The sequence below is a fragment of the Petaurus breviceps genome, unplaced genomic scaffold (genome assembly GCF_028583685.1).
Source record: "Petaurus breviceps papuanus isolate PSGF00001 unplaced genomic scaffold, PetGlider_PUasm1.0 128, whole genome shotgun sequence".
Taxonomy (NCBI): Eukaryota; Metazoa; Chordata; class Mammalia; order Diprotodontia; family Petauridae; genus Petaurus; species Petaurus breviceps.
The window spans coordinates 9,268,455-9,295,552 of NW_027185664.1; the positions used below are offsets into that span (position 1 = coordinate 9,268,455).

General features: G+C 35.6%; 1 protein-coding gene across 14 annotated transcripts in view; it reads left to right on the forward strand.

The window, feature by feature from the left end:
• Positions 1-27,098, forward strand: part of LOC138171996 (transcription factor 4) — a 450,737-nt gene that overhangs the window by 321,537 nt on the left and 102,102 nt on the right. The window contains exon 1 of one of the 14 annotated variants that reach the window (XM_069101661.1): positions 2,682-2,899. The exons of 11 other annotated variants lie outside the window; for them this stretch is intronic. In XM_069101661.1, the coding sequence (XP_068957762.1) occupies positions 2,831-2,899 (69 nt within the window). In that variant the 5' untranslated portion in view covers positions 2,682-2,830. Of the gene's footprint in view, positions 1-2,681; positions 2,900-24,827; positions 25,021-27,098 lie in introns of those variants that run through there. 2 more of the 14 variants (XM_069101658.1, XM_069101667.1) reach the window with 2 other exon arrangements.

Below are 27,098 nucleotides of genomic sequence, written 5' to 3' on the forward strand. Positions count from 1 at the left end.
CTCTCTCTCTCTCTCTCTCTCTCTCTCTCTCTCTCTCTCTCTCTCTCGCACACACACATGCACACACACACATAGGGATTAATGCATACATGCTTAATTTCCCATGGAATATATTTTTGTGTCCTCAAAATTTCAAAGTCTATGGACAGAGAAAGTGAGCTGAAGCTGTAGAAATCCTGACTTGAATTTAATAATAAACATGTGCTCTAAGGTCAGAAAAGTAAAAATGAAAAATAACAGAACTATAGCAGATTTCCTTTCTCATTGGTTGGAATTCAAAGATTAGCTTTCAGAATCCTACATCTCTGTTAATTACTGTACTTTATTACCATAAGACCATGAAACACCACAGTCTTCTCCATACGTTCATTAAAGCTCAGTCTTAATGGTCTTATCTGAAAAATTGTATGATTTTCATTTCTCTAAAATGATTTTTGTAGATTTTTAAAAATCCATTTTACCTTATCAGATTAAAATCTCTACTTGGATATGAACCTGCCAGTCACATACTCAAGAGATAATTTTATAAGTATATAAAGCTCTAGTCTAATTAAAAATTATTTATACCTAAAAAAGTAATGTAAAAGCATTTAAATGTTTACAAAACATGCAGGGAAATATTTAATATAAGCAAAACAGGAAGATTATTTATTGAAAATTTCATTGTTTAGAAGTATTTCAAGCAGTCCAACTATGGAAATTTAGATGTAATCTAGAAACAGCTTTCTAAAAATAAAGTTTTCAGTTTTAAAAAAATCTCTTCCCTTTTTTTTGCACCCTAGTCTTTTTTCTAACTAGAGTGTTTTTTACACAATGACCTGTAATAGTTGGGAACTCTGGCCTTCTATATTAAACACTGAGGGTGGTTTAAAGGTTACAAATGTGATCCTGTCAGATTGACAACTAACTGTTCTAATGAGGAAAAAATCCTCAAAGCATGAAATTTGAATGAAATGTGTGATTATAATTCAAGTACTGTTTACACAAACCTCTGGGGACCTCCGGAATAAATGCAGAGCAAGTTGAGTTAGACAAACCTCTGTTTGTAACACATAGATACATGTACATATGTGTATGTATGTTATACACATGTGTGCTCTAATAATGCATAAACACATGCATATCTACCCATATCCACTTGTGCCTGTATCTGCATTTATTTTAGAAGTATGGAAGAAACTTTCAGCCATTAGCCAAGACTTTGCTCTTCAGAATCAACACCATAATCTTTCGTTGTTTATTAATACTGTATGTGTTTTGTTGCCATGTTGAGTTGTAAGGAAATAGGTGCTTTGAATTATTAAAGTTGATTCTAGAGAATAGCTGTATGCTCGGATGGCATTTGCTTCGGCATATGCAAATGATTTAGTTTCATTTGGGATCAATTCCCAGAGGCCCTCCTTTCCTGTGATGCTCTGAATTTGGCAAGCTGAAGTCAGTCCCAATGTTTCTTTTTTTTTTTTCTTTCTCTTTCTTCTCTCCTTATTTTCTTTTCTTTCAGCCTCGTTAGTAGAGTATAAAGAAAATTAAGGGAAAGAATCCACCCTCTGAAAATTATTGTAGTTTTAAAATATTTTATTTCTCCATTCTGATCAAAAGGAGGTGAACTAAAAAAAAAAAAAAACATTTGTTGGGTGTTAGCCACCTAAAATCGGCACTCGAATGATTTCCTTTTAACTTCAGTGAAAAAAAAATATGTTTGGAGTACTTTTGGAAGGTTGATACAGAAATATGACTAATTTAAAAGACACAAAACCCTGGAAATTTGCAGATGTGCTGCAGTTGACTTTAAAACTTGACAGCTGTAAGTCATTCTCAGGTCAAGATATTCCAAACTCGCTGCTAAAAGCGAATGAATAAACTGTGGGTGGGGGCAGAGAAACCAAAAACCACACCAAGACACCCAACACCTAAACTAAAAATCGCCAATTGTGGATGACTATTCAAAGAGCATTCAGCATCTCGTTTTATGACTCTGGCTCCTCTTTAAACAAATGCCTGCTGCATGGCAAGATTAAGTTCACTCATTTACCACTTCTTCTCATCGATTAAAGGGAAGCTGATGGCTTGAAAACCCCAGGCTTGCAGCAGTGTTACTCTGTTTCATTCCTCAACCTCGTTTTGTAGGTTGTTGACCAAGCAGTCAGAAAACACTGCCCCTCTCTCCTTTTGAGCGAGGTCAGAGACGGTGGGGTTTTTTTTTCCTCCCTTTTCTCTGAGTCGAGTTCTCAGGCAGCTGCGTACAATGCTGGGAGCTAGCCAGCAGCAGAGACAGATGGCAGAGTTATTAGATGTGCATCATACGATTCCCTTCCTGCCACTCGCTTTTTAATCAAATTAAAACAAAAAAGAAAGAGAGGGAGAGAGAGAGAGGGGGAGTCAATTAACTGCATTTGTATTCTGCTCAATAATGGACCCGATTCCACTTTTACCCTCAGGCAGTTGAGTGGAAATTTTAGGGAAGAAAAGGGTGATTGGAACAAAAAGTGAAGAATTCAGAAATGTGTAAGAATCTGCATTATTCTAGAAACTAATAAAAATACATTGGGAAAGTTGAATCTATCTCTTGTATGCATTAGGAATTACTGCTAAATCAGGGCTGGGCTGCTCTCCAGATTTGCTGTGGAAAGTTAACTGTCTGACAGAAGAGTCCTAGCCACCTCCCCCCACCCTCACGTCAGGAATGGTCTCTTCCTGCTTTGCATATTCACCATGCTTGGCCCGGCCATATGGGAAAATGCAACTGAAGGAATTGTTGTGAAAAAAGGGACAGCGAGTTTGAAATAAAAGTTGTTAGAGTGGTACTGAGGAGAAAAAAGAATACAAGACCATGTATTGCGCATACACAATTCCTGGCATGGGAGGAAACTCTTTGATGTACTACTATAATGGGAAAGCGGTAAGCTAACTCTGTAATTAAAGGTGTAATTTTGACAAGTTTTATTGTCGTAAGAATGAGCATCATCTGCAGTTCTTGTTGTTGTGAAAGTTGTGCAGGACTATTCCATCTTCCTTGATGCCATGAAATATTTATTACTTGCCAGAACTAGAATATGATTGTTGCCTTTTATTCATACTTCGAAAAAACAAAAAGCAGGAGGATGCTTTCAGAGCATTGGAAAGTATTTGCTAACGTGAAAGTTTTCACTGAGGGAAACTTGATAGTTTTTAAGACTGAAAAATACTTTTAGAATATTTCTGTTAATTCCAACTGGCTTTTTAAAAAGAGAATATGAGGAGCAGTGCCCTGCAACTGATAGAGAAATCCCAAATTAGAATAAGAAGAGAATTGGGGTAAGTTTCTCAGTGTCCTGAGATCTTGTGAAATTTTGAGCCTTACTAAGAAAGAACCTACAGTGAGATGGAGTTGGTTGACAAAAACTGACAGTTGAAAAACAGGTATAGGATATGAACCTTAGAAATCGAATGAAAGAGTAGACCCAAGATTTTTTTAAGATTAAAAAAAAGAGCCATTATACACATAATAATGTTGTCAGTTATTTCTGCTATGTGTCCTCTTCCTCATTCTCCCCCCCCCCAACCTCAATAGAAATGCTTTATTTAAGAAAAAATGTGTCTGGTATTTTGTGCATAACCCCAGCAGAAGGTTTATACTTGCCATCTGGAGGTTTATTTTTTTTTTTCCTCTGGCTGGGCCCTGAGAAGGAAAAGGATTTCAGTATTTTCAAATCGGTATGTCGGGGTGGGGGGGGGAACTGGAGAATATTGTTGGGGGGATAGAACAGAAAGGAAACTGTTGCTAAAAGAAAAATAAAATGGGTAAGGAAGATGAAAACGAACTGTTTATAAACTGTTACCTTTTGTGTTTTTTTTAAACTTTCATTTTATCTGATACTGGTCAGAATATGGTAGCTGGACCAAAAGGGAACTATTAGAGCTTTTACGAAGGCCCAATTCAGTTATAGGAATTGGAGCAAACTAATTAAACGTGTATATGTATCTCTGTATGCATGTTTGCATGTATGTATATTATATATGTGTATGACAGCTCTCTCTGTATGCATATTGATGTACATATACACATAAAAGTGTTTGAATATGTAGTATGTTTTAGATAGATGGAACAATTTCATCCAGGAAAGCCAATTTCATGAATGGACATCTGCTAAAATAATAGCGTACTTTGCTTTTATTTTAGAATATTAAAAGCTTACTAGGGAAAGTTTATGAAAGTATTATGTCTTAATCCATTTAAAAATTCAGTCTACATTAGGATATGGGTTCAGTGTAATGAAGGAAATGTAGTCTTGAAACATAACAGGCTTAGGGAGTTAAATGATGAAATAAAATGTTTAAACATGTAAAGATAAAAGTTAGGATAATTTGCCAAATCTTTTTAACAATCTATTATTTGTAAATGCTAATTACTTACCATTTATAGTTTTCAAGGTTTTATTAGTGATCTTTCTGATGTTCCTGCACTTAGCCGAACTAGTTGATCCAGAAATGAAAAGTTCCTGAATGTTATCATTGTCAGTAAACACAAGATTCTCTGGAACAGTACAGTGTAAACAAGAGATATATCGACTGTACTTATGTATCAGGACAGAGTTATAATGACCCTGTTTCAGCATTTTCTCTTTTATAAGGGTTATAGAAGACAACATAATATTTTTACAAGTTTACCAGTTCCTCTTAAAAATCCAAAGTGAAATCAAAATCAAATGCAGTCTAACTTGTGAACGTTTTCATTCATATACAGAATGGGAATCTTTCATATGTATCTCATTCTCACGGCTTGCCAGTTGCCTCTACCATAAAAAATGCTGAATATGACATCATATCACTAATATGTCTTCTCGGTTGCCAAATATTTTGGTTGTGTTTTTTTTAAGAGGATGGTATTCATAAAATCAAGATCACTCTGTCAAATGAAATATAGTAATAGGAACTGTTTTAATGTTTATTAAAAACAAATATGGCAATATGTATCTGTTTATTAAAACACAAGAGAAAGTAAAATTGTAGATATATTGTCAAAAGAAAAAAAAAACAACAGTGAGTTGAAACATCACCAGAAAACATTTTTAAGTGACTAGTTGTTGCTAAACCTTTCATTTAGTTTTGTTAAATGGAAAATACTACCACAGGAACAAGTTGTCAGAGTTCCATTTATGGGCCCAGGTCTGTCTCATTTTTTCAAGTCTTTATATGTACATTTGAAAAATAGGTTTTTGTTTATTAGGCAATATGCATTGGTCTGGCTGCAAGTCTATATCGTACAGCTTTTGATTTGGTGCCAGACATCTTGCGGAGATTGTGTATACTATACGTTAATTGTTCAAAATGCTTATCGATGAGCCCTTACATTTCTTGGATTTTATTTTGTTGTTTGTTTTATATGCATACATGAATTGTGAGTACATGTGCAAATATCTTTTTGTGCTCAGATAGTAGGAGTTATTTATGATTAGCTATTTGTTGCACAAGTTTTGCTCTAGAGATGACGCAGCTCTTGAATTCCTTCTTTTTTTTTTCAATGACAAGTCAATTACTTGTTTAAATTCAGTTTGAACTCTCTGAACTGAGAGCAGCCAGCGGAAACAGGTCTTCCCTGGGAATAAACAAAAGAAGAAAAATGCAAAATCATTCCAAAGCAGTATGAATTCGGGTTACTATGAAAAGGCTAGGACAGTTAAAGCATATCAACAGTTTTTAAAAAAAAAAAATTGTAACTCTAGGATCTACAAAAGCTGTTTTTCTCTAACTTTCCATTAGAATAAATAAAATTACCTAAAGTACTTTCAGAAAAGCAGAGGAAAATTTAAATTTCCTATTGCCCAGAATTATTAAAGATTTTTCTATCTACTTTTCCCTGGCAAATTGTTTTCATTACGCTTTAAAAATGCGTAGTTTTCTTGAAATGTGGACTCTATAAAAGATAGCCCCATTAAAAATTATAAAACTGGTACTGGCCAAGAATGGCTGACTGTGACTAAAAGGTAGAGTCTACTGAGAGGGAGGGAGGAGTATCTACGCCTTACCTGAGGTGAGTGCTTTGCTGAACTTAACTCAAGGATGACTGTGATTTTCTTTGGAGATAATTCATTTTTACTTAATCTCATATTCATCCAAAAATAACATTTAAAAATATGACCTGTTATTAGCATAACAAGGAAGTTTCTTCTAGCCTAATAAATCATTACAATTCATTTTTAAAGTCTTTTATTTACAATTTCATTACTCTGATACATTGAGTGTATGACTATCATCCAGCATTAACTGGACTGGAATCAGTGTAGTTTTAATCTTTAAATTAGATTTTTATAGCTGCTTATACTTCCATCAAACTAGGATTTTAATAAGTAATTATTTAGTCAAATAGCACACATGTTAAAATATCACAAACCTATAAAGATAAAATTATTGAGAATGAAATTAAAAACAAAAGTGGCGAAATTTTCTCGTAATGGTAATTTAAGATCAAATCATCAACTCTCACCAGCATGTGCATGTGTTAAATCGTATAGAGAAACCTATAATTATTGTAATTGCTCTTTTTGCTTTATACTAACAAGCTTCAAACCATATCTCAAACTAGTTGTTTTGAAATAGTTATTTGTCAAGTCATCAAATCTCAAAAAGTAGATGGTAATGAGTTTTTTGTGTGTACATTCTATCTCCTGGGCTTATTATGCAGCTTTTCAACTTCCTAAAGTTCATAGATGAAAATGAATGTATATAGCACCATTCTTGCTATCAGTAACGTAGAACAAATAATAGCATAAATTCCTGCCCCTGCTTAATACCAAAATATAAGACTATGTTAACCTGAATCCTTTCATTTGATATGAAAATTTTCCTATAAAAATATTGGAAAATTTTGTTTCCTCATCTGGGGCAATAACCTTTATTTTAAAACCACTATTAAATAATGCTATAATCACTCAATGTGTAGCATAATAGGATCATAATTTGAGACAAGGTTTAGGCATGAGATGTACACTGCTTATCTTTAAGAGGCAACATTTTAAAATTGATTTTGCTTGCACTCCTATCTTCATTAACACCAGAATTAGTTTGGGCAGTCACAAGCAAGTAATACTATACTATAGTGAAAAGTTTTCCATCTTATGACAACTATGCAAATTTCACTTAATGCTTTAAGAAAAAGGGGGAATAATTTATGTACTTACTATTTTCAGAATTGTGAGTAGAAATGAAAGTAACCAGTGCAAACATCACTTTTTTGACTTATTGGATTTTATAGAACAGTTAATCATTTCATAAACTAATATCATTTCAAAGCTGCCCATTAATGGTAAGAAAGCAAAATATCATATACAACGTGTATGTATTGAAATTTCAATGTGCCTATATCTAAACAAACTTCTCATTTCACTCATATGTTTTACAGTCTTAGTAATATAACGTTAGAATTCATTGTTGTCTTTCTAAATATAGTTTCAAAAACAGATTTATCATTTTATGTGAGATTCTTTAAAATAAAATGTCTTTATTTTGCTTACTTATTTAAAGTTTAAGTTAATAAAATCTACTAGACACTTAATTTTGATACTCTGCATTTTACTCTGATGCCTCTGTTGCAATTACAATCATGATACTGATAATCAAAGAGGCCATTGCGAACATCTTTGTGGTGCTAATTTATTATGAAGAAAATATAAATATGTTATAGATGTGGTTAATTGTATTAAATCCTGAATTTCTGGATGACCTAAAATCATTTAATATGCTTCTGATATCTTAATAATAGTCATCTTACAGTTGTATTGTTGAGATTAAATAAAAAAAAGAGATGGAAAAGAATTAGGGAAGGGGCAAAGAAGTTATGAGAAAAAAAAAATCTAATAGCTGATACAGTCTTTAAATACCTTTCCCACTGATCTACAGGAAATTGTGCAGAAGAATTGTTTGTTTCCTGTTCCACTATAAATGTGGTTTGCATTATACTACTTTTACTATGAAATTGCTGAAACACAGCAGAGCTTGATATCTTCCTTATAAGTTATTATGGAAAATGTCTATTATATTTTGGTTAGTATTTATTCAGATGTTGTCATGTTTAGTCGGCTATGTTTTGGATTTTTGTTTACTAACTCTATTCCAAGTGTCTGTACACAGCTATGCCATTGGGAAAGTAATTGCAATATTATTATTCCTACAGAATAAATATGCAAGTTACAAACCACATACTTAGTCAACCTGTCTACAAAGAATCTTAGTTTCTAGTCGGTTGGCAATGTATAGATTTAAAATGCAACTTGTGGTTATATTGGAAGTGATTGGGATCCAAATATTCTTGCCATTTTCAAATAGTATCGAATAAAAATACCAATCGGTTTATCAGATCCACTCTTGTCTTTTTAATTGTGGGATATACAGGACCCAAAAACTATTCTTTATCTAGTAATGAACAGGTCTTTCCTGCAGGCTTACTAATGTTCCAAATAAGGCTTATTCTCCCCACAATGAATGTGTTTTTGTAAGTGATTGAAGCTCTGTTTCTGAGATTCTTTCTGGACTCTCATGACCCTCCTACAAATCTTAGGTAGCACTTAACTCTACACATGATATTTTAGATGAAGTATCAAATCCCAGGTGCTACAAGGTGAATTTTTATAGGGTAAACATATATATTTTTTTAAAACATAATTGACATTCCATGTGATTATAAAATATTTATAATCTGGAATACTCTCATAGATTTGAAGCCAAACAGTTATTAAGGTGCTAAGAAAAATATATGAGCACTGCCAGGAAAGGAATCAAATAATTCTTTTTTGTTGTTTGTTTATTTCAGCTGATGAAGTAGTACTCCATAAAATTTCATATTTGCTTCTCCAGGAACTTGTATTTCCAAGTATATAAAATATTTTAGTATATGTCCTCAATTATATGTTGTATTATGATCTTACACATGTCTAAAATACCTTAGAACAAATGTATATTATTAAAAAGATCATGTTTTATCCAATGTGTACAAAAGGCTTATGCGTGTCACATATGTATGTAGGGTGAGAGACAGAGATTTTCTATGTATGCATATATAAAATTAAAATTGTTTAATATGAGCTGAAAATGGTTTAGTATGTATGTGTCTTTGGAAATCTTATTTGCAATGCCGAATGTCTGGTTTTCCATGGTACTTGTGCCAAACTGAATGTTGACAGCCTTTTGATAACAAATGTGTTTATATCACACACTTTATATGGATTTGAATGTAAAAATCCATATTTCTGATGTCATTTTAAATTTCAGGTACCTTGAATTATTTAGCTAGCTTTCCTCAAACTCTGATTTCTTGTGTCAGTATTTGTTATATGCATATCAGTAAATGTCATCCAAATATTTTTGGCATTATATTGGCAACATTTCATAAGATGCCTGGAGAAAGGTGAAACAAGCTATAAGATTTAATTCATTTTGAAAATCTACCTTGTATCATGTGGATATCACTATAAAACAAGGGAAAGTAGGATAAAACACCTGAGATGTCAAGGAATTGTATTTGGTAATCTCATTTCAAACTCCACCCTCCCAAAAGCCAAGCTTTGGCTCTGATCCTCCAGAGACCTAGGGCTGAGCTCTCATAGAGACCAAATTACACTCATCCTGAGAGAGGGCATGGTTGAAGTAATTGGTGGGGCAGTGTGGGTAAAGTTGCATTACAGCTGCTTCCATTGTAGCTGACCTGAAAATGAATAGAGGATGTTAACAATCTAGGCTAACATTTGACTTGGCTTTTCACCTCCAAAAACGTAAGGGTGAGAATTATAGAGTACTGAACAACTGCACCAGTAATAAGCCTGTTCAAGTGGGAATTGCTATGTTAAGAAAAATCTCACAGTCTTAAAAATAGTTGATGCATTTACCAACCACATTAATGTTACAGCAGCTCCAGTAAAGCTTATCCACAGTATGTAAAGCTCTTATTGTTTAGACTAGTTATATAGTTATTATACTTTGATCCCCCCCCCACTTTGATTCACATTTAAAAAAAATATGCTTAATAAAAGACATTTCTGAAAACTCAGAATTTCTCCTTCCTCAAAGGCATAATAATAGCAGAGGTGCTCCATTCTCCCCTTTTCCAGTATGTGCCTACTCTGTTTTAAAGGGAATAATGGCATATTGCTCAATAGCTTTTCTAACGAATAAAACAAATTAAATTGATGTTACATGCATATTTAAACCCCATCCAGTTAAGTACTGACGTGATTAAAATAATCAAATGTATTACTTAAAAAATTAAAAAGGATAAATTCTGTACCCCATTATTTTATTGACTTTTAAATATAAATTGCAGAAATGTTTACATTCCTAATGGCATTATTAAGCTAAACTGACAAATCAGAGTAAAAAAGTTGATTGCCCAGCATATTATTATTACTGCACCTGTTATTACAATTCAGTAGATGAGGCACAACATCCATGAGGAGGATGGATGCTGTTTTCTCAGGCTTCCTTTGTGTGATATTGGTTGGAGGAGGAATGTTTTCAAAAGTGTGGCTTCACTTGGGGGGCCTTATTTCTGGTACTGAGGTAACCGAAACCTCCAGCCTTCTTTATGTTGCAGGACAATTCGTATACAAGCCATAGGAAGGGTGCTTGCTGGTACCTGCTTGCTAAGTCTTCTCTCGGCTTTTTTATGGAAGTTTTAAAATTCCAAATGAAGTAATCTATTATATCCAAAGAGTAAACCAGTGGGAATTATATGGATGAAAATCAGGAGAGACAGAAAGATTATTTAACATGAATTTAGGCCAAATTTAAAATATGAGTAACTACCAGAATTTCGAATTTGGCTAGGAAAAAAAAAGATTTGAATATATGCTATACAACATTCTAAGTGCAATAGGTATAGAAATGTTTTTATTTTAATTTCTTATCTTTAATGCACATGTCCCCTTTTAAACATTTGACCTTCTTTGGGTATTTTGATTCCTTATTATATTGCTAACAAGAAATTCTTAACTAATTCCCTACCATACTGACGATATAGATTCACTTCCTCAGATGATTGCACATTGGCAAAACAAAAGTCCGAGTGCCAATGACTGAAATCGCTATCACCGAATCCATTTTAGAACATGCTATATTCTGAATAACCTGGAACAATATAATCACAGTGCCACAGCATTTAAATTGATGGAGTTGGGACTGGGGGTGGAAACCTTAGATCCATTATCTACTTTTCACCTTAATTTGTAAATTTTGTACTATTAAGTTTTTCTGGCAGAGTGAATTTTTGAAGAAGTGAACAAACTGTTTTTATGAATTGATACTATTTTAGTTCCTAGATATTGATTTTTTTTTCCTCTACAATATTTTAAATTCCCAGCATTGAAAAATACCTTATAACTATCATGTATCCTTCTGACTTCCTAACAAAATGTTTAAATGAATTAATTCTCAATTTCAATAGCAGGTTCTTAACTTAATGCTACCTGAGTTGATACTGTTTTTGCATGCTTTCGAGTTACATAGCAGTATTGTTAGAAAAAAAATGAAATTCAGTTTCCATTCTTAGGCCAACTTGGACAGAAATAAAAACTAAATTTTAAAGAACGTAGATTATTACTGTAGTAGTTTACTGGGAGTTTGGCTTAAAGGGGTGGGGGAGGGAGGCTACATCATGAGGCTCATCAAGCTTTCATTTTGTTACATTTGCAACATAACCTTAGATGTTCAAATTGGTTATGTTCAACTTATGACAGCTGTGGTATTTAAAGTGATCACAGCTGTTGTGATGTAAAATTGATTTTTCTATTAACACCTGAAAAGAAGACCTGTGTTATATTAAAAACTTAAGTAAGGTAACTGAAAAATTAGGCTTACTGATATGAATGTACTAATCCCACTTCCTAGCACAGAATAGTTCAATAAAGCTCATGCTTGTACTTAAGATGATAAATAATACACTTTTGAAATACTTTCATCTAAAAATATTAACATAAAGACAAATCAACTTCTCTAAACTTTCTGGAATAATGAGACTGCTCAAGGTTACTTAATAAAACCTAAGAAAACCTTTTTTTTAAGGATAATTGAGTTCTTAACCTCCAAAATAAAGAAGCTAGAGTTTTGCTCTTCAGAAATGACTGTGAAAAAGAGATGTATAGAAAAACTTAATAGTAGACATGATATCTTTATATTTTTTTCTGATTATTTTTAGGTTATGCAAATAATTGAGGAAGAGGAATGTGCTTAGATAGCCTTAGCATAATTGTTTTACATAGAATATTTTTAGCTTTTTGCTACTCATTTTGCAAATCTTTATGCTTCTTTTGGGTAGCCAGACAACACTTCCAGCATTTAGTTGGGCCATTCAGAATCTTACCAGTTCTCAAAATGTTATGTCAATGTTGAGGTGCTAGAGCAACTAAAAGAAAGTTGACTTGGCCAAATTCAAGTAGACAAGCAGCTCTCAAACTGTTGGAAGTTGGTGATGTAATGAGTTTGAATTACAGCTGGCCTGATGCGAAATTATTTATGGACACAGTTCCTGCACAGATGTATTGCCAATAGGGAGCTGTGTAGATTAAACTTTTTGGCTAGTCCTAGGCTTTTTACCTGTGTAACTCAATCAGAATTCCAAGTGTGGCAGATTTTATGATGATAAATAGAAGAATAGATCAATAGATGGATAGCTATGTAAATACATAATTATATAGATTATGTAATATTGTCAATTTATGGTTTGCTCTAAGCTTCCTTGTATTGGTAGTAGTATCATCTCTTGAGCATTGAAATTTCCCGCTGTGTGTGTATACAGAAAATTTGAGCCTGTAGCATACATGTTTTAATGAAATTACTTCAGAAATTATCCATCTAAAATGGCAGGATTCTAGAAGGAGTAAGGATAGTTTGGGTCTGAGTTGATGATGAGGCTCCCCATAATACCTGCAGACCAGAATGTGGCACACTAAGTAAACATTGAAGAAGAGAGCAGTATCCTTGTTTTTAGAAGCGAAAATGTCCCAGGAGATTGACATTTTTATAAATTTCTAAGAAAATCAAAGAAGATAGTTACTATTGATATTTTATTATTATATATGCATATCTTCAGAAATAACTCATGTGATCTTTTAATTTTATAAGCAATTAGTTCCTAGCATGATAATCCATTTTATTGATAGCAATGTTTTATTAGAAGCAGTAAAATATTTTCTCGGGGATTTTTGTAGCAAGTATCATGGCATGCATAGACAACAGTTCTGAAATTCTCTTTACAGAACATGCCACAGTGGTGCCCATGTATTTTCTCTGTAAAATGAAGCTTTCCCATGAAAATATGAGCATTTTTGAGCTAGCTAATATAGTACCTCATTTGTGAACAAATAAAAATCACTTCAGAGCAGCTGCTACTGCAGCTTATGTTGGATCAGTAATGTATATTTCTGCATATTCTAAATATATTTGTAACTCTCAAGGTAACTTAGGTGACTTTTCCTTAACATCCTGAAAGTATGGGCCAAGGTGATATGGTGTATTAGGTAGACAACTTACATTAAAGTCAGGAAGACCTACTTCTGACACAAACTAACAAGCAATTGTCAATGCCCTAGGCAGCTATTAAAGACTAAAAGTGGCAAATCAAGTGCAGGTCCTGTATTTCTCATCAAGGATTCCCTACACCAGTGAAATCATACACACATACACAAAATATGGACATATTTCCATAATGGGGCACCAAATTTAAAAACCAGAAATAAAATAATGCTTAGAAATAAAAACAATAGATTCTTAAGTGTTTTGTCATTCAAGACACTTTATAGATCCCCATCCACCAGAATGTCATTGTCGAAGAAATGGAAGTTAAAGATATTTTCCTCTCATACAGCTTTCTCCACTGTCCCCCCCCCCCCCAGAGAGTAGAAAATAAGCCTGCCAAAACAGGACCAATATCGAATGGTTTTCTAAACTAGAAGCACAGCAATGCTATACTTTGTTCCTAATTTTGGAGAGAGTGACCACTTCTGATAATAAGCAGTACTTCCGAATATTTATATCTGAATCTGTGACTTAATTAGTTTAGGGAACTCCCATCGTTTAGAAACTCACTCAGGTTGATTCTTAACTCCTCGGTAACTTAGATGGTTGCCTGAAGCACTTAAGAGTTACTTTTCTAGTATCATCTACACAATATTTTAAGCAAGGATTTAACCCAAGTCTTAACTCCAAAGCTAGCACACTATCCCCTATGTCCTACTTCCTTTCTTTTCTTCTATATATCTTATTTTTTCAACTCAATGAACATTTATTACATTTTGGGGGCATGCAATGTGCTACTTTCATCCTCCCGTACAGAATCAGTCAATATGCTGTGCATTTATTAGGCACTGAGGAAACAAAGATTCAAAAAACAAAAATACTCTGAAGAACCAATTCTTTCAGACACAATATAAAGATGGTGACTTAGGCAGTTTTAATGGAAGTTTGGGGTATAAAATTGTCAAGATCAGACAGTTTTCCCTCCTTTCTACCCTTTCCACTCAACCCCCATACTCTCTGTAAGGACCAGATTAGTCTTGAACTGTTCCATACCCAGTCTTTCATATTTGGCGGTGTTACAGTTCTCATGAAAACAAATATTCTAAGCCTTCATAATTCACTATTCTTACTCCATGTTCTAACTTAATGCTAATGTCTCTCTGGCAACATAATATTTTCTTGACTAAGTTCAGAGGGCAACTAGGTGGTGATGTGATTAGAGTGCTAGTCGTGGAGTCAGGAATACCTGAGTTCAAATCTGGCCTCAGATACTCACCAGATGTATGACCCTAGGTAAGTCACTTAACCCTGTTTGCCTCAGTTTCCTCCTCTCTAAAATGAGCTGGGGAAGGCAATGGCAAACCGTTCCAGTATCTGCCAAGAAAACTCCAAATGGAATTTGGAAGAATCAGACACAACTGAAGTAACTGAGTAACAACAACAAGCTCAGAGGTGTATATTTCTACCAAAAAGCATTAAATAAGTTTGTATTAATTTGATCATTAGTGTGTTGCTTTTAATTTGTCTATAGTCATGCCACCCACCCTTAGTTTATCCTCATCCATTCAATATGGAAGAGCCACAGTTAGCAGGCAAATGGCCAGAAACTCTAGTTAACATTTGTTTTGATAAATTCATTGATTTTGTTATTTATACATTTCCTCATGTTGATAATTTTTTTTAATGAATAACTGCAATTTACTTTAAACAAAAGGCAGTGAGGTCTAATGAGTGGAGAGCATTGAGTTTGGATATAACAGACCTGCCAAGGTTCCCTTCTTGGATCAATCATTCGTTGTCTGTGTTGGACTCTCAAAAATTCTCTTCTCTTCCATATGTCTCAGTTTTGCCATCTGTAAAATTGAAACAATCACACTTGTTATCACATTGTGTTTATAGTGCACTTTGAGAAGCTTGTGTTAAAGGTGCTTGGCTGAACACTATTTTAAGAGTCAGACAATATTTACTGAGCAAAAAAATCAACCTTATAGTGCTTACTCTATTACGAGATGTTGCCCAGCATAAAAGTGAAACCCCTTAATACATTATGTTATTAGTAATGAATAATTATAACAACATTATCTTGCACATATATCTTATTTTGCAAAGCCATTTCCACATATGGAATTTCATTTGGTTCTACAACAATCCTATGAGATAGATAGTTCAAAGTATATTATCACATTTTACAATAAAAGGAAAGGGGAGCAAAATGCTGACAATGATGATAGCTAACATATATAGCCCCAAGGTTTGCAAAGTTGATTTTAATTATATTAAATATAAATACATAAAATGTATAATATAATTAATTATTGTATAATACATAGATATTAAGTACTTAAATGGATTAGGTTAAGTAGCTTTTCCCCAAAGTTATCACAAACTTTATGGCAGACATATTTTAGTGACTTTTTCACACCCGTTGCTTGAGTATAAATTTGCTGTATTCTTAAAAGCATAGCATAGGGGTGGCCAGGTGGCTCAGCGAGTAAGAGCACTGGCCCCATTGTCGGGATGACCTGGGGATCGAATCCGGGCTCAGATACTTAGCACCTCACCCAGAAATAACTGGCTGTGTAACCTTGAGCAAGTTAAAGCTTAGCATTAAAAAAAATCCCTTCCATGTTTAAAAACTTCTAAGGATCACATGTTGTGGTGGAAAGGACAGTGAACCACATATCGGGAAACTTAGGTGACATCACCTCTCTGATGCTTCCTTACTAGGGTGGTTTGGCATGGGCTGCACAGGATGCCCTACGAGGCCCTTTTCAGCTTGAAAGCTAGGATCCTATGATTTCTCATCTATTACTTTTAAGTACCTCTCCCCTCCCCATCCAGTACCTCTTGATGTCTGTAGGGATGATCTAGACTTAAAAAAAAAAAAACTATACTAGCTAAGCTTTACCATAGTAGAAAGTTTTGAGTATAAATCTGCTAACATTGTTATCTGGAGCCAGCCACATTATTATAAGGTTTTAACTACCAGGGCAACGGCAATTCTGAAACATGGAGCAGTTGTCATCTGCAGTGGCAGAAGAAGGACCCTCACTTATATTGAATCACAGGAGTATAAATTTAGAGCTGGTAAGATCTCCAACCATCAAAATGGACCCCCTCATTTGATATCTGAAAAGCCAGAGGCCCAAAGAAGTTAGATGATTTGCCCAAGGTCATTAGGAGCAGAACTGAGATTCGAACACACATCTTTTGACTCCCAATTCAGTTTACTTTCCTCTGGACTGTTTCTAGTGTTACAGAGCACTGCTGTAGTTGTAGAGGGTAGTGGATGTTGTGGTGAAACCATGAGACTTGTCAGAAGACCTGGGTTGAAGGTCTGGCTTTAATTCTTCCTAGTTTTGTGACCCTAGGCAAGCCACTTAATTTTTTTTTAGTGGCCACTTAGGTAAAAATGAGGATAAATATTATTTTCAGTATCCATTTCTCAAGGTTGTTGTTAGGAAAATGTTTTATACATCTTGAAGTGGTATACAGATAGGAGTCAGTCTATTGATCTGAAGTCAGAATTTGGATTTTTAATTTTATATAATGTTTAGGTAAATTTCACTTTTATTGATAAAGATTTTAAGTGTAAATTTGTAAGTAAATTTTTTAAGTAAATTTGAAACAATTCACTATAGGTCTTTAAAAACATATCATTTATTTAGCAATTATTAAAAGAACAATTAACCACAAAATATCATAGTAGAATGGAAAGAGTACCAGATCTGGAATTAAGTGACCTGGGTTCAGATCCTGCTTTTGCCACTTATTTCTTGTGTGACTTTGGAAAATCACTTTACCTGTACTAATGAGTTTCAATTCCACATTCACAAAAGGAGAGAGTTGGACTAGATAAACTCCAAAGTCTCTCGTAGCTCCAAATCAGAAGTCCTTTACCTGGCATCTGGGTTAGATTTCAGGGGGTCCGTGAATTTGAAGAGGAAAATAATTACGTCTTTATTTTCACTAACCTCTTACTGAAGTTTAACATTTCCTTCCATTACAAATATTGGTAACAAACATTATTGTAAGGAGTCCATAGGCTCCACCAGACTGTCAGAGGTATCTATAACACCGAAAAGATTAATAAAAACTCTTGCTCTAAATCTCTGATCTTTGGATCATAGCCTCATAGTGTCTTCAGAAAACCTTCAGTTTTATACTGCATTTTCTTGTATTGCCTACATCCTCGCAGATTGTAACTCATCTATCCATTCATTCTCATTCATTCCGTGTGATTTTTTCCCCCACATTTTCTTGTAAATTTCCTGCAGGGGGATTTAACTAATGTGCTGGAGGTCTTCTTGTTCTTTTTAAGTCTCAGAAGTACTTTCTGAGTGCCATTCTAGGTTGTCTATCATTGTTTTATATAACTCTCTCACCACTATTCTCGTCATACACAACAACCTTAATATCAATTGCTCCCTATTTTCTGTGCAAGTCTTCTCTGGTCATATGCTGTAACCTGATTATTCCTTTTATGGTTGTTTTGATTGGCCTTTGGGTTACTTACAATTTTTATTCTTCAGAGGGTTCCATGATTTGCTGCCTTCGTATCACCAGGATAGTAACATGACAGAGTGAGTTTGTTGTAGTGGATAGAGCCTTGTATTCTGGAAGACCCTGGGCTCATCCTTACCTTGAATGTCCACTAAATAGTCCGTGGCAATGGCTAAGTCATTGTACTTCTCCAAACCTCAGTTCACTCATTTCCCATTTTATAAATCCAAATAATAAAATTCACTTTACCTTCTCACAGGACTCCTGTGAGGAAAATTCTTTGTAAACCTTAAAATATTCTAGAAATATGAGTACCAAAAGTAGTTACTGACCCTTTTTATTCTACACTCCATTTGTGGTCATTGTTGGTGATAGTTATTTAACCACTTATTCTTCTCCTGCCTGGCACTATTACTAAGTCATTTCATCCTCTGTCTGCTGTATGTCTCCAGTAATACTATAAGGGGTGGGTTTGAGTTTTACACTCATTTCTTATTTTACTCAGTTCTTAGCACAACTCTGTGTTCAGCAAGAAGTTGTTGAGTGACTAGATTGTATGAATGAATGTTGTATTTTGGGGTCTGACATTTTCCTCAGTCTCTCTAACAAAAGACGTTCTGCAGCCTGCTGGGATATCATTTGCGTGTAACAAAAGTGAAGGGAAACATTTCCCCAATATCATTTAATGCAGAGTTGAGCCAAAGGTGAACATTTTAAAGTACTGCAGTGTGTCCAGACAACAAACACAACATTACATCAATGAGAAGTCCAACTGCTTGGTTATCAGAACTAACTTTGGTGTCCTGTTGCAGATGCTTACAAATCCATTTCATGCTATGGGCATCATGTGTTTAAATCGAGGCTTTACTTTCTTGGATAGAGATTTCTAGACCCAGTCCTTTTTCGTACCTATTCTGTTTATCAGATGAAATGATTGTGAACTCTTTCCAGCTCTAAGTCTTGGTAAGACACATCAGGATCTCGCAGTGTCACAAACTGGCAGATGCTTTATCCTTGGGCTCTGTTGGTACACACAAACCCTCATTTCTCCCTGTAATAATGATGGTGTTAAGAGGCATTTGTGTTGTGTGCTCTCTTTCAGCTTGTACCATGTTTAGTTCCTGTTATGCAAATACTGCTTTAAACTTAGAAATGCCAATTTGCATTAATATTTTGGTTCCCTATAGCTAGCTATTGCATTGCACAAACAAGTGCATTTTAATGAGCATTGGCAGAATGTAAAAAAAAAAAATATGGTATTCATTAAATTCTATTGTATGAAATGCAGTGGTTGGTTGCCAAAAATCATTAGGATAAATGTAATGTGTGTTGAGGCCACAAGTATAGCCCTCATCAAAGAGCTCTGTGACCTTATAGAATTGTGAGATGCAGTACTATTGGGTGCAGAGTGCAAAATGGTCTTTATTGCTATAAAATAGAAGCTATGGTTACTATTAATATTTTTTTAATTCAGAAAAACTTATTTTATTTCCAAGATTTTAGCCTTAATGTCCTAACATTGTAGTACATTTGACCTCTGAATTTATTACTTAATACAGGAGACTTTAAAGATCAGAAACACTAGGTTGAAAAGCAGTATTTTCTTATTTCTTGCATTTCAGACTTAAATCTCCAATAGGGTCTTGTTATTTATGATTTCTTTTTTTGCAGTTCTGTAAGAATCTTGTATCTGGGAGAGAGCTTTGGGGGTTGAAGTGTTCAAAAATCAGAATATTTTGCAATTAGGGTTTTCTGAAATTAATTATCTTAACATGTGGGCTTTTAATGTCACTATCATGTTTTGATATAGTCTATGTGTCTTAATTATAATGAGCTTTTTTGGTGTTTTTGCAGTATTTTTTTCCATTCCTCTACTCACTTTTCCCAGAAGGAGAGTTCCAAGTCTTTGAAAATTCTCATGATTTTGCAAATCTGCTCTATTTTTGTCTAGAAGACAGGAAAGTTAAAACTGTGGCTGGTAGTATGCCATATACTGAATCCAATTTTTAAAGGAACCCTTTACAATCCAGTGAGTACACTGACATCTTTAAAGGTATCTTTAATGAAGATAATTATACCTGCAAGGTTATATCACCAGAGAATTAAGAAACAAACTTGTAAACTGAGCTTTTTTCCTCACTTAATTTTGTAGACCACTTTGGGCATTCATAACTGGACACCCCTTCACGACTGATTTGAGAAGTTGCTTTCATATGTATTTGCTAAGGACATACTGACAGAGGGTTAAATTAATTATTTTCTTCATTACTCAGAAGTGATACAGACTTTTCTTGGGCTAATGTAGTTTAATTAGTGGTCAATTAAAACTGAACATTGCTGAATTGAAGTTCTTTGATCAAACTCTCTGGCATGGTCTCTCTTTCTTTAACTAGCCACCATCTTGAATTCATTTGGAATCAGTAGTGTAAACAAGTTTAAAACTGGTTCTTTTATAAGAAAGTCAGCAGGCTTGTATAGCTGTGGTTTCTTTTTTTACTTCTGTAGGCGGCAATTCAAAGCCATGCTAAATGAAAACAGTGCTACACCCTGAAAAAAATACATTTTTTAAAAATTGGACTAAATAGTCAGAAAACAGTCACTACCCCCACCTTTTTTAACCAGAAAAAAAAAAAACCCTCAATTTTGGTAACACTGTTGATTTGGTTGTTATAGGACCTTAAAATAAACTTTGTCATCCCCGTCCCCTCCCCAGGTCTCATAGTCAGCAGTTAGAAGAACAAATACAATAAACAACTGGACGTTTGGGGGCAAATACATAACAGCATATATAGGAGCATGCTGCTTAATTCCCCTCAGATTAGTCCTCCATCACCACTAGAAAAAGGAGGAGGGATGGTAAAGTGGAAAAAGTCCTGTCCTTGGGGTTGGGAAACCTGGATTCAAATGCTGTTCATGCCACATTTGGGGCAAATTCTTTAAACTCTCTGAGCCCTCATTTCCTCATTTTAAAGGTGAGGATATTAATGTGTGTACTGACTATGTCACTGGGTAGCACTTTGCATGTCTCAAAACCACAAATGTCAGCTATTTTTATATTATTGGGGGGAGCACTGTAGAGACTTCATGAAGTTAACTTGATTCATCATTGGTTTGGTGGATATTAAAGTATCGATATATTGGCTCTATTGATGCGCTGCTTCTCGTATAATCTTGGTTAGAATGTCATTGCTTTTCTTGGAATGCTGTGATAACAACTTGGAGCTAAAAAGGTAGTGTGGACAGGGGGGAAATTGTGCTCGGGTAGATCAGGAAACATTTGTAAATAGCGCAATCTGTCACTTTCGTACATGACAGTATTCCTTAAGCTTTGATGTGTCTAGCCTTTTTTCCCTCTGGTAAAACTTTTTCCATAATGTTGACCCCTGTTTATAAAACTTAGGTATAGTTTTTCAAAAATTAAACAAGTGATTGGCATTTTGTGTTACCTTATCCAGTCTCTTGAATTTTACCTAAAGGAGGGGCTAAAAGGAACATTTTATTATTGTGACCTAATTATAGATGTTCTAATATTTTAGTAGGTGGAATTTTGTGGTAGGTTTGAACTTCATCAAAAATGGGGAAAAATTGTAGTCCTAAACAATATTTAAAATAAAAATTTCCCTCACTTGACAGAAAGAGAAATTGTTTATAGTAAATGTGCCTTTCAGCTTTCTCTCATGCCTTCTCCCAAAAGGGCTGATTAGGATGTAATAATTGGGGATGATAGCAGGAGGAAGACGACAATTCCATTTAATTAAAGATAATTTATTTTACTTTAACTTGGTGATGTCCCACATGAATAAGAGTAGATTTAGCAGATAGATTTATTAATGGGTACTGACATCTCAGTTGACATAAAAAGCAAACATTTTCTTTCCTCATTGTTTTTATTGTGTCTCAGCACCTGAAACTGCTGTCATCCCACTTCCTTTCTGTTCTGTGCGGCTGTAGATGTTTTCACCAGATAGACAATTCTAGATTCCCCCACTACCACAACTTCATGTTTGAATTTAACTGATTTAATATAATGGGATATTAATATAAAAGAAGGGCCCCATTTTTCCAAACTGGGGGTAAAAAATAAGACCTTCTAGAATGACAGCTGTGTTATACTTTTCAGATCTTCACCGTCCATTGGAAATCACGTTAATCTGTGATTTTGAATATTTTTAAAGGGGTAAAGATAATTTTTAATTTTTTTATTCTTTTTCTGAACTTAAGGAATACAAAGTTGGAATTTTCTTTTAGGACTATTTGATTCTGGAATATCATTGGTAATGACCAGTACCAATGAGCTAGTAGTCTATTACAATATTTAAGAGCTTTTCTCACAGAAAATTATGGAGAAATTAAGGCGTAAATGTGGGCAGATGTGTGATACATTCACTGTTTTCTCATGCATTTGTAAACAGATAATGGAAATTAAGAAACACAAATTGGTTTTAGAAAAATCTGGCATAAATGTTACAAAGCTGATACTGAAATATAGGAAAATATATGAAACACTTTTCATATGTTTTTCTCAGTCTGCATTGAAGATATCATTTTTAAAGGGCTCAGGGACATGTTCATTTTGGTTAGATGAAACCTAGAATTTCATCCATTTACAAATTACATTTATGTATGTGTGTTTTTGTATCCCTCTGGCAAATCTGTGTTTGACTTGTTTCCATCATTCTCTTTTGTCTTTGACCCCTTATCTTGTCCTTTTCCCATTTGCTTATTCCAGTATCAAATTCTGTATTCCTGCTTCTGCTTTCTACTTGTTTAGTCTTATCAAATGATTTCTTTTGTATTTCACACACCCTGTCTTTTAGTCCTCCTGGGGTGTATGTGTGTGTGTGTGTGTGTGTGTGTGTGTGTTTTCCTAGTGATCTCTAATCTCCAATTTTTTTCTTTTATTCTTCCTTGATTTTTCTCAACCCTCTTTGGCCTTTCTCCGATACGCTAGCCTTCCTAATACAAATTGTGACGTTTTACATGTCTTATCACTTTACTTTTACAGTACCTTACTTGTAGTCAACAAGTATTTATTCAGTATCTACTCCATGCCAGGTACTGTGCTTAGCACTGGAGAGAGAAAAAAAAGCAAAAAGAAGAGATTGTCCCTGCTCTCCAGGGGCTCACAGTCTAACATATACGTCCCTCCTTTCTCTGCCTTCTATTCAGTTTCACTGCTATTTCTCAATCTATCATTCATTTTAAGAGCTAGTTCAAATTGATTGTGTTCATACACTAAACAGAGAAGAAAGGCCATACGTTCTCTTTGGAGAGGGTGGAGTTTTCATTTACCTTAAACCTAGTTGTTTTACTGTAGCCTGGCTTTCTACCATTTCAGTAGTAATAAATACCTTCTCATGAATGATAAGTTGTAGTGATTTTACATGCTGAAAGTTTTTTGGAATCTTTGTTTTCAGTTAACCTTTTCCTTCTAATCCATAGCACTGTGTGTGAAAGAGAGAGAACTAAACTAGATGTTTTCTAAAGGTCACTGTAGAATGGCTAGAGAGATAGCCTTTACAGTAGGGATGACCTGAGTTCGAGTCCCACTCCTGACACAGACTGGCTCTGTGACCCCCAGTAAATTGCTTAAACTCCCAGTCCCCACAGACATTGCTAAGGCTATAAGTTTTAGAGAAAGTGCTGTTTCAGGAAATGCCTCATCTAGAGTTCCCCCTACCAGTGAAATTACAGGTCTGGCCAACCTTTTCTTTTCTTGTGCCCCTCTTTTTTTTTCTCCTTCTGCGCTACTGCTCTCTCTCTCTCCCACCTCTCCAGACCGCTCTTCTCGCTCTTATGGTTCTATATGATAGCAGTGATATTAACTGTTCAGTGATGTCTGATGAGAAGTCCTGGCTGCATTGTCAGGAATGTTAGGAGCCAATGTTGTCTGTCATTTTTTTGGCGGAACACACTAGGTGCGCTACCAGGATTTAGGAACCAAAAGACATAATCATCTTAGTGACCTCCTCCCCAAACTCCTGGGATCAACTGCTGTCTTGAGGAAGCACCCTGACATATAATTCAGATTGTCCAGATCTTTCCTCAGAGAATCATGACCCCACATACAAAAGACAAGACACAAAAACAGTCTTGACATAGTGTAGTGACATGTCCTGCCCTGTCAGATTTTGTCAGATGAAATTAGCACTATTCATTTTAAGAAAGCGACACCCTAAGCTAACTTGCAGGGGGTGGGGGGAAGCAGTTAATTTAGATAAGGATGGAGAAGAATCCATGCCTTCAAAGTAATATGCGTCTCTACTTGCCTTTCCCCTTTCTGTTTCTAGTTCTTTAAAGCATCCTCCCTCTGCTTCCATTTGCCTTCCCACAAGCTTCACTCCCCCTTCTTCTTTAAGCACCAATCATCTGTTTAGTGTTGTCCAGAATTCAGAGTTCCTACACCTCTGAGTCTGCCCCGCTCTTCAGCAAAACCCTAGATAGAGAAGATTTGTGTGTGGCCTAGCTTTCCTGCAACAGCATCTGGAACTTAGGGGAAATGATGAAACAACCAAAACCCAAACTCCTTTTTCCCCCTCTCTACAGAGAGCGGAATTTCCCAAAGGAAGCAGTCATGCAAAGGCTTCTGACCTTTTCCTCGGTAGGTAGTAAGAGCTAGGAGTGGGAAAAGGCAGAAAGCTTACTAAACTTGTCCAGATGTAGGTAGGTCCATACTCCCTCGGGGTCTTGCTCATGAGTTTGAATTTGGTCATTTGGGTGGCAGGAGCAGTCCTGTTCCACCTCATAACTTTCCTGCCCTCCTCCCAATCTTACCCCACGCCCTCCCATTCCCAGGCAGCCATCAGGCCTCCCAACAGACTGAGTTCCCCGGAGGGAGTCGGCATGAAGTTTGCTCTCTCTGTACTGTTGGAATTCTGTGCTGTGGTGCTGTCTGCTCCTGTCTGTCAAGATTGTGGTGCTGATGTTGTCAGTCTTGTCTGACCAATCAGCAGACAACACCACAAAATGAAATTTAAACAATGCAGATGCTCAGGCACAGTGTTATTATGTTGACTGGATCACGCAGGGAAATCAGAGGTAAGGTTAGAGCCTACCAAAAGTGGTTATCCCAATCTTACTAATTTGACATCTCTTCTCCAGCTGTTCTGGGCTGCTCTGATCCTCTGCCTTTTTCCACATCTTTCCCTTTCTCCTCCTTCCCCCCTCCCCCAAATTTTACCATAACACTCTTCACTTTGTTACCCTTGTGATTTTTTTCTTTGCTTTCGCCCACCTTTCCTTAATCTCTGTTTTCTTCTGTTCACCTTCTGAATGTACCTGATGTATCTCTGATCTAGCTGGTACTCTTGGTAAATGTCACATTGTTAATAATGCATGTAATCACCACAATTTTAGGGAAGATACTATCCAGGATTAGCACAATGTCATGATGAATTAACGGGCCTATAACTTTCTCAACTCTGGGACCGGGCAGTGAGAAACTGGAATCTTCAGACCATAGTTTACCATTCGTATCATTGATTGAAATTTATTGTCATATGGAGTTTAAATCATCATTACAGCGATTGGTTTCAAATTAGAAAAGGCAAAACAAACAGAGCGGAAAGAATTCTAGGATCTGAAAAAAATCTGTTCATTAAGAATTTGGAGGAGTGAAAGAGTTGATTTTGTTTTCTCCTCACGTTAATATTTTCCCCAATTTTAGGCTGTAAAGTTACTTCCCAGGAGATGAAGTAATACCATCCTCTATTTTTTTTTTTAATTTAGTTGACCCTTTTTAAACTTTGGGCGTTTACATGGTGCTTTGTTCCTCAACCCCATCTGGAAAATATTTAGGCTCGACTGGAATGGTAGAGCTGGAATATTATATAGGATGGAATAAGGAGAAGGCAGAAAAATGAAGAAAGTTGTGTGTATTTAGAGTAAGCCAGTTGTTTGTGCAGAAGCGGTCGGTGGAGGAATTGGAACAAATGGCAGTATATGGTGAATAGTCGGGTCCAGATCTGTACGTTTCACCACAGAATGAGCCGTGGTTTGTAAAACTGACATTCTGTTGTGACTTTTGAATGCAAACAAATCTCTGCAAATTTCTGCCCGATCAAGTTAATAAGAAAATATATACATGCAGAGGCGAGAGCCGTACGCCACTTGTATTTCTGTCAGCGTTGGAGGAAATAGGAAACATTTTTACCTACTGTATTACATACCAACAGTTGCTGGGATCTCCAGCTCAGCGAATTTTCTGGCACTTTTTTTTTTCTTATATAAGAACAATGGAATGTTAAAAAATGTCACGAAAGGATATCTCAGCAGATACCATAGAGGGATTATTTTTTTTTCTAATGTCTTTGCAGTTGAGGTGATTTGTTATTTTCTGAGCATCTCATTTATGAGCAAGAAAGGACCTTGAAATAGCATAATTTCTTAATGCTCCCTAGATGTGATATGGAGGTACCAGAGAGGATATTCTGAGAAGTCACCATGCAAGGCTCTGACATTCTGCTTCACACCTGTACTCATTTTCTTACATGATCGGTAACCTTGCTGATTAACCCTAAGTGACCTTTCACCTCCTGCTGCTCTCTGAAGCTCTGCCTTGACCAGCCAGCCCTGCCCTTCCCTGTGGCTTACAGGTGGTCACTGTAGCTCCGTACACTTGTTCTTGTGGAGTGCTGTGCACTTAGCATCCCGGCAAGACCTGCAATTTCATACCTCTCAAGGGGCTGGGGGGGGGGGGGGATAGTGAGAGAGATGGCTGTTTGCATGTGCTTTTCTGTTTTGTAGCTCATATGGTATCAATTACTATTTGATGGTAACGCCAGGCCCTAGGCCCTTTTGCATGTTTGTCCTGTGAGAAAGATCTGGAAGAGCCGACATATGGTTTTGATTGCTTCAATTGCAGGTTGATAGAATGAATGCAGGGGTGAGGTGGGTGGGTTTTCCTTCCGGCCTTTTCCATTCTGGGTTGGTAATATGCTTCACTTGTGGAACTGGTCTTTTCATCATCTGACTCCTCCCCTTCCCCCCCACCACTCTGCATTCTCTGTCCTTTCCCTTCCCCTTCCAACCCCCAAATCACCACCAGAAACATGTGGCCTCTATTAGGAACCTGCGTGTGTGTGTGTGTGTGTGTGTGTGTGTGTGTGTGTGTGTGT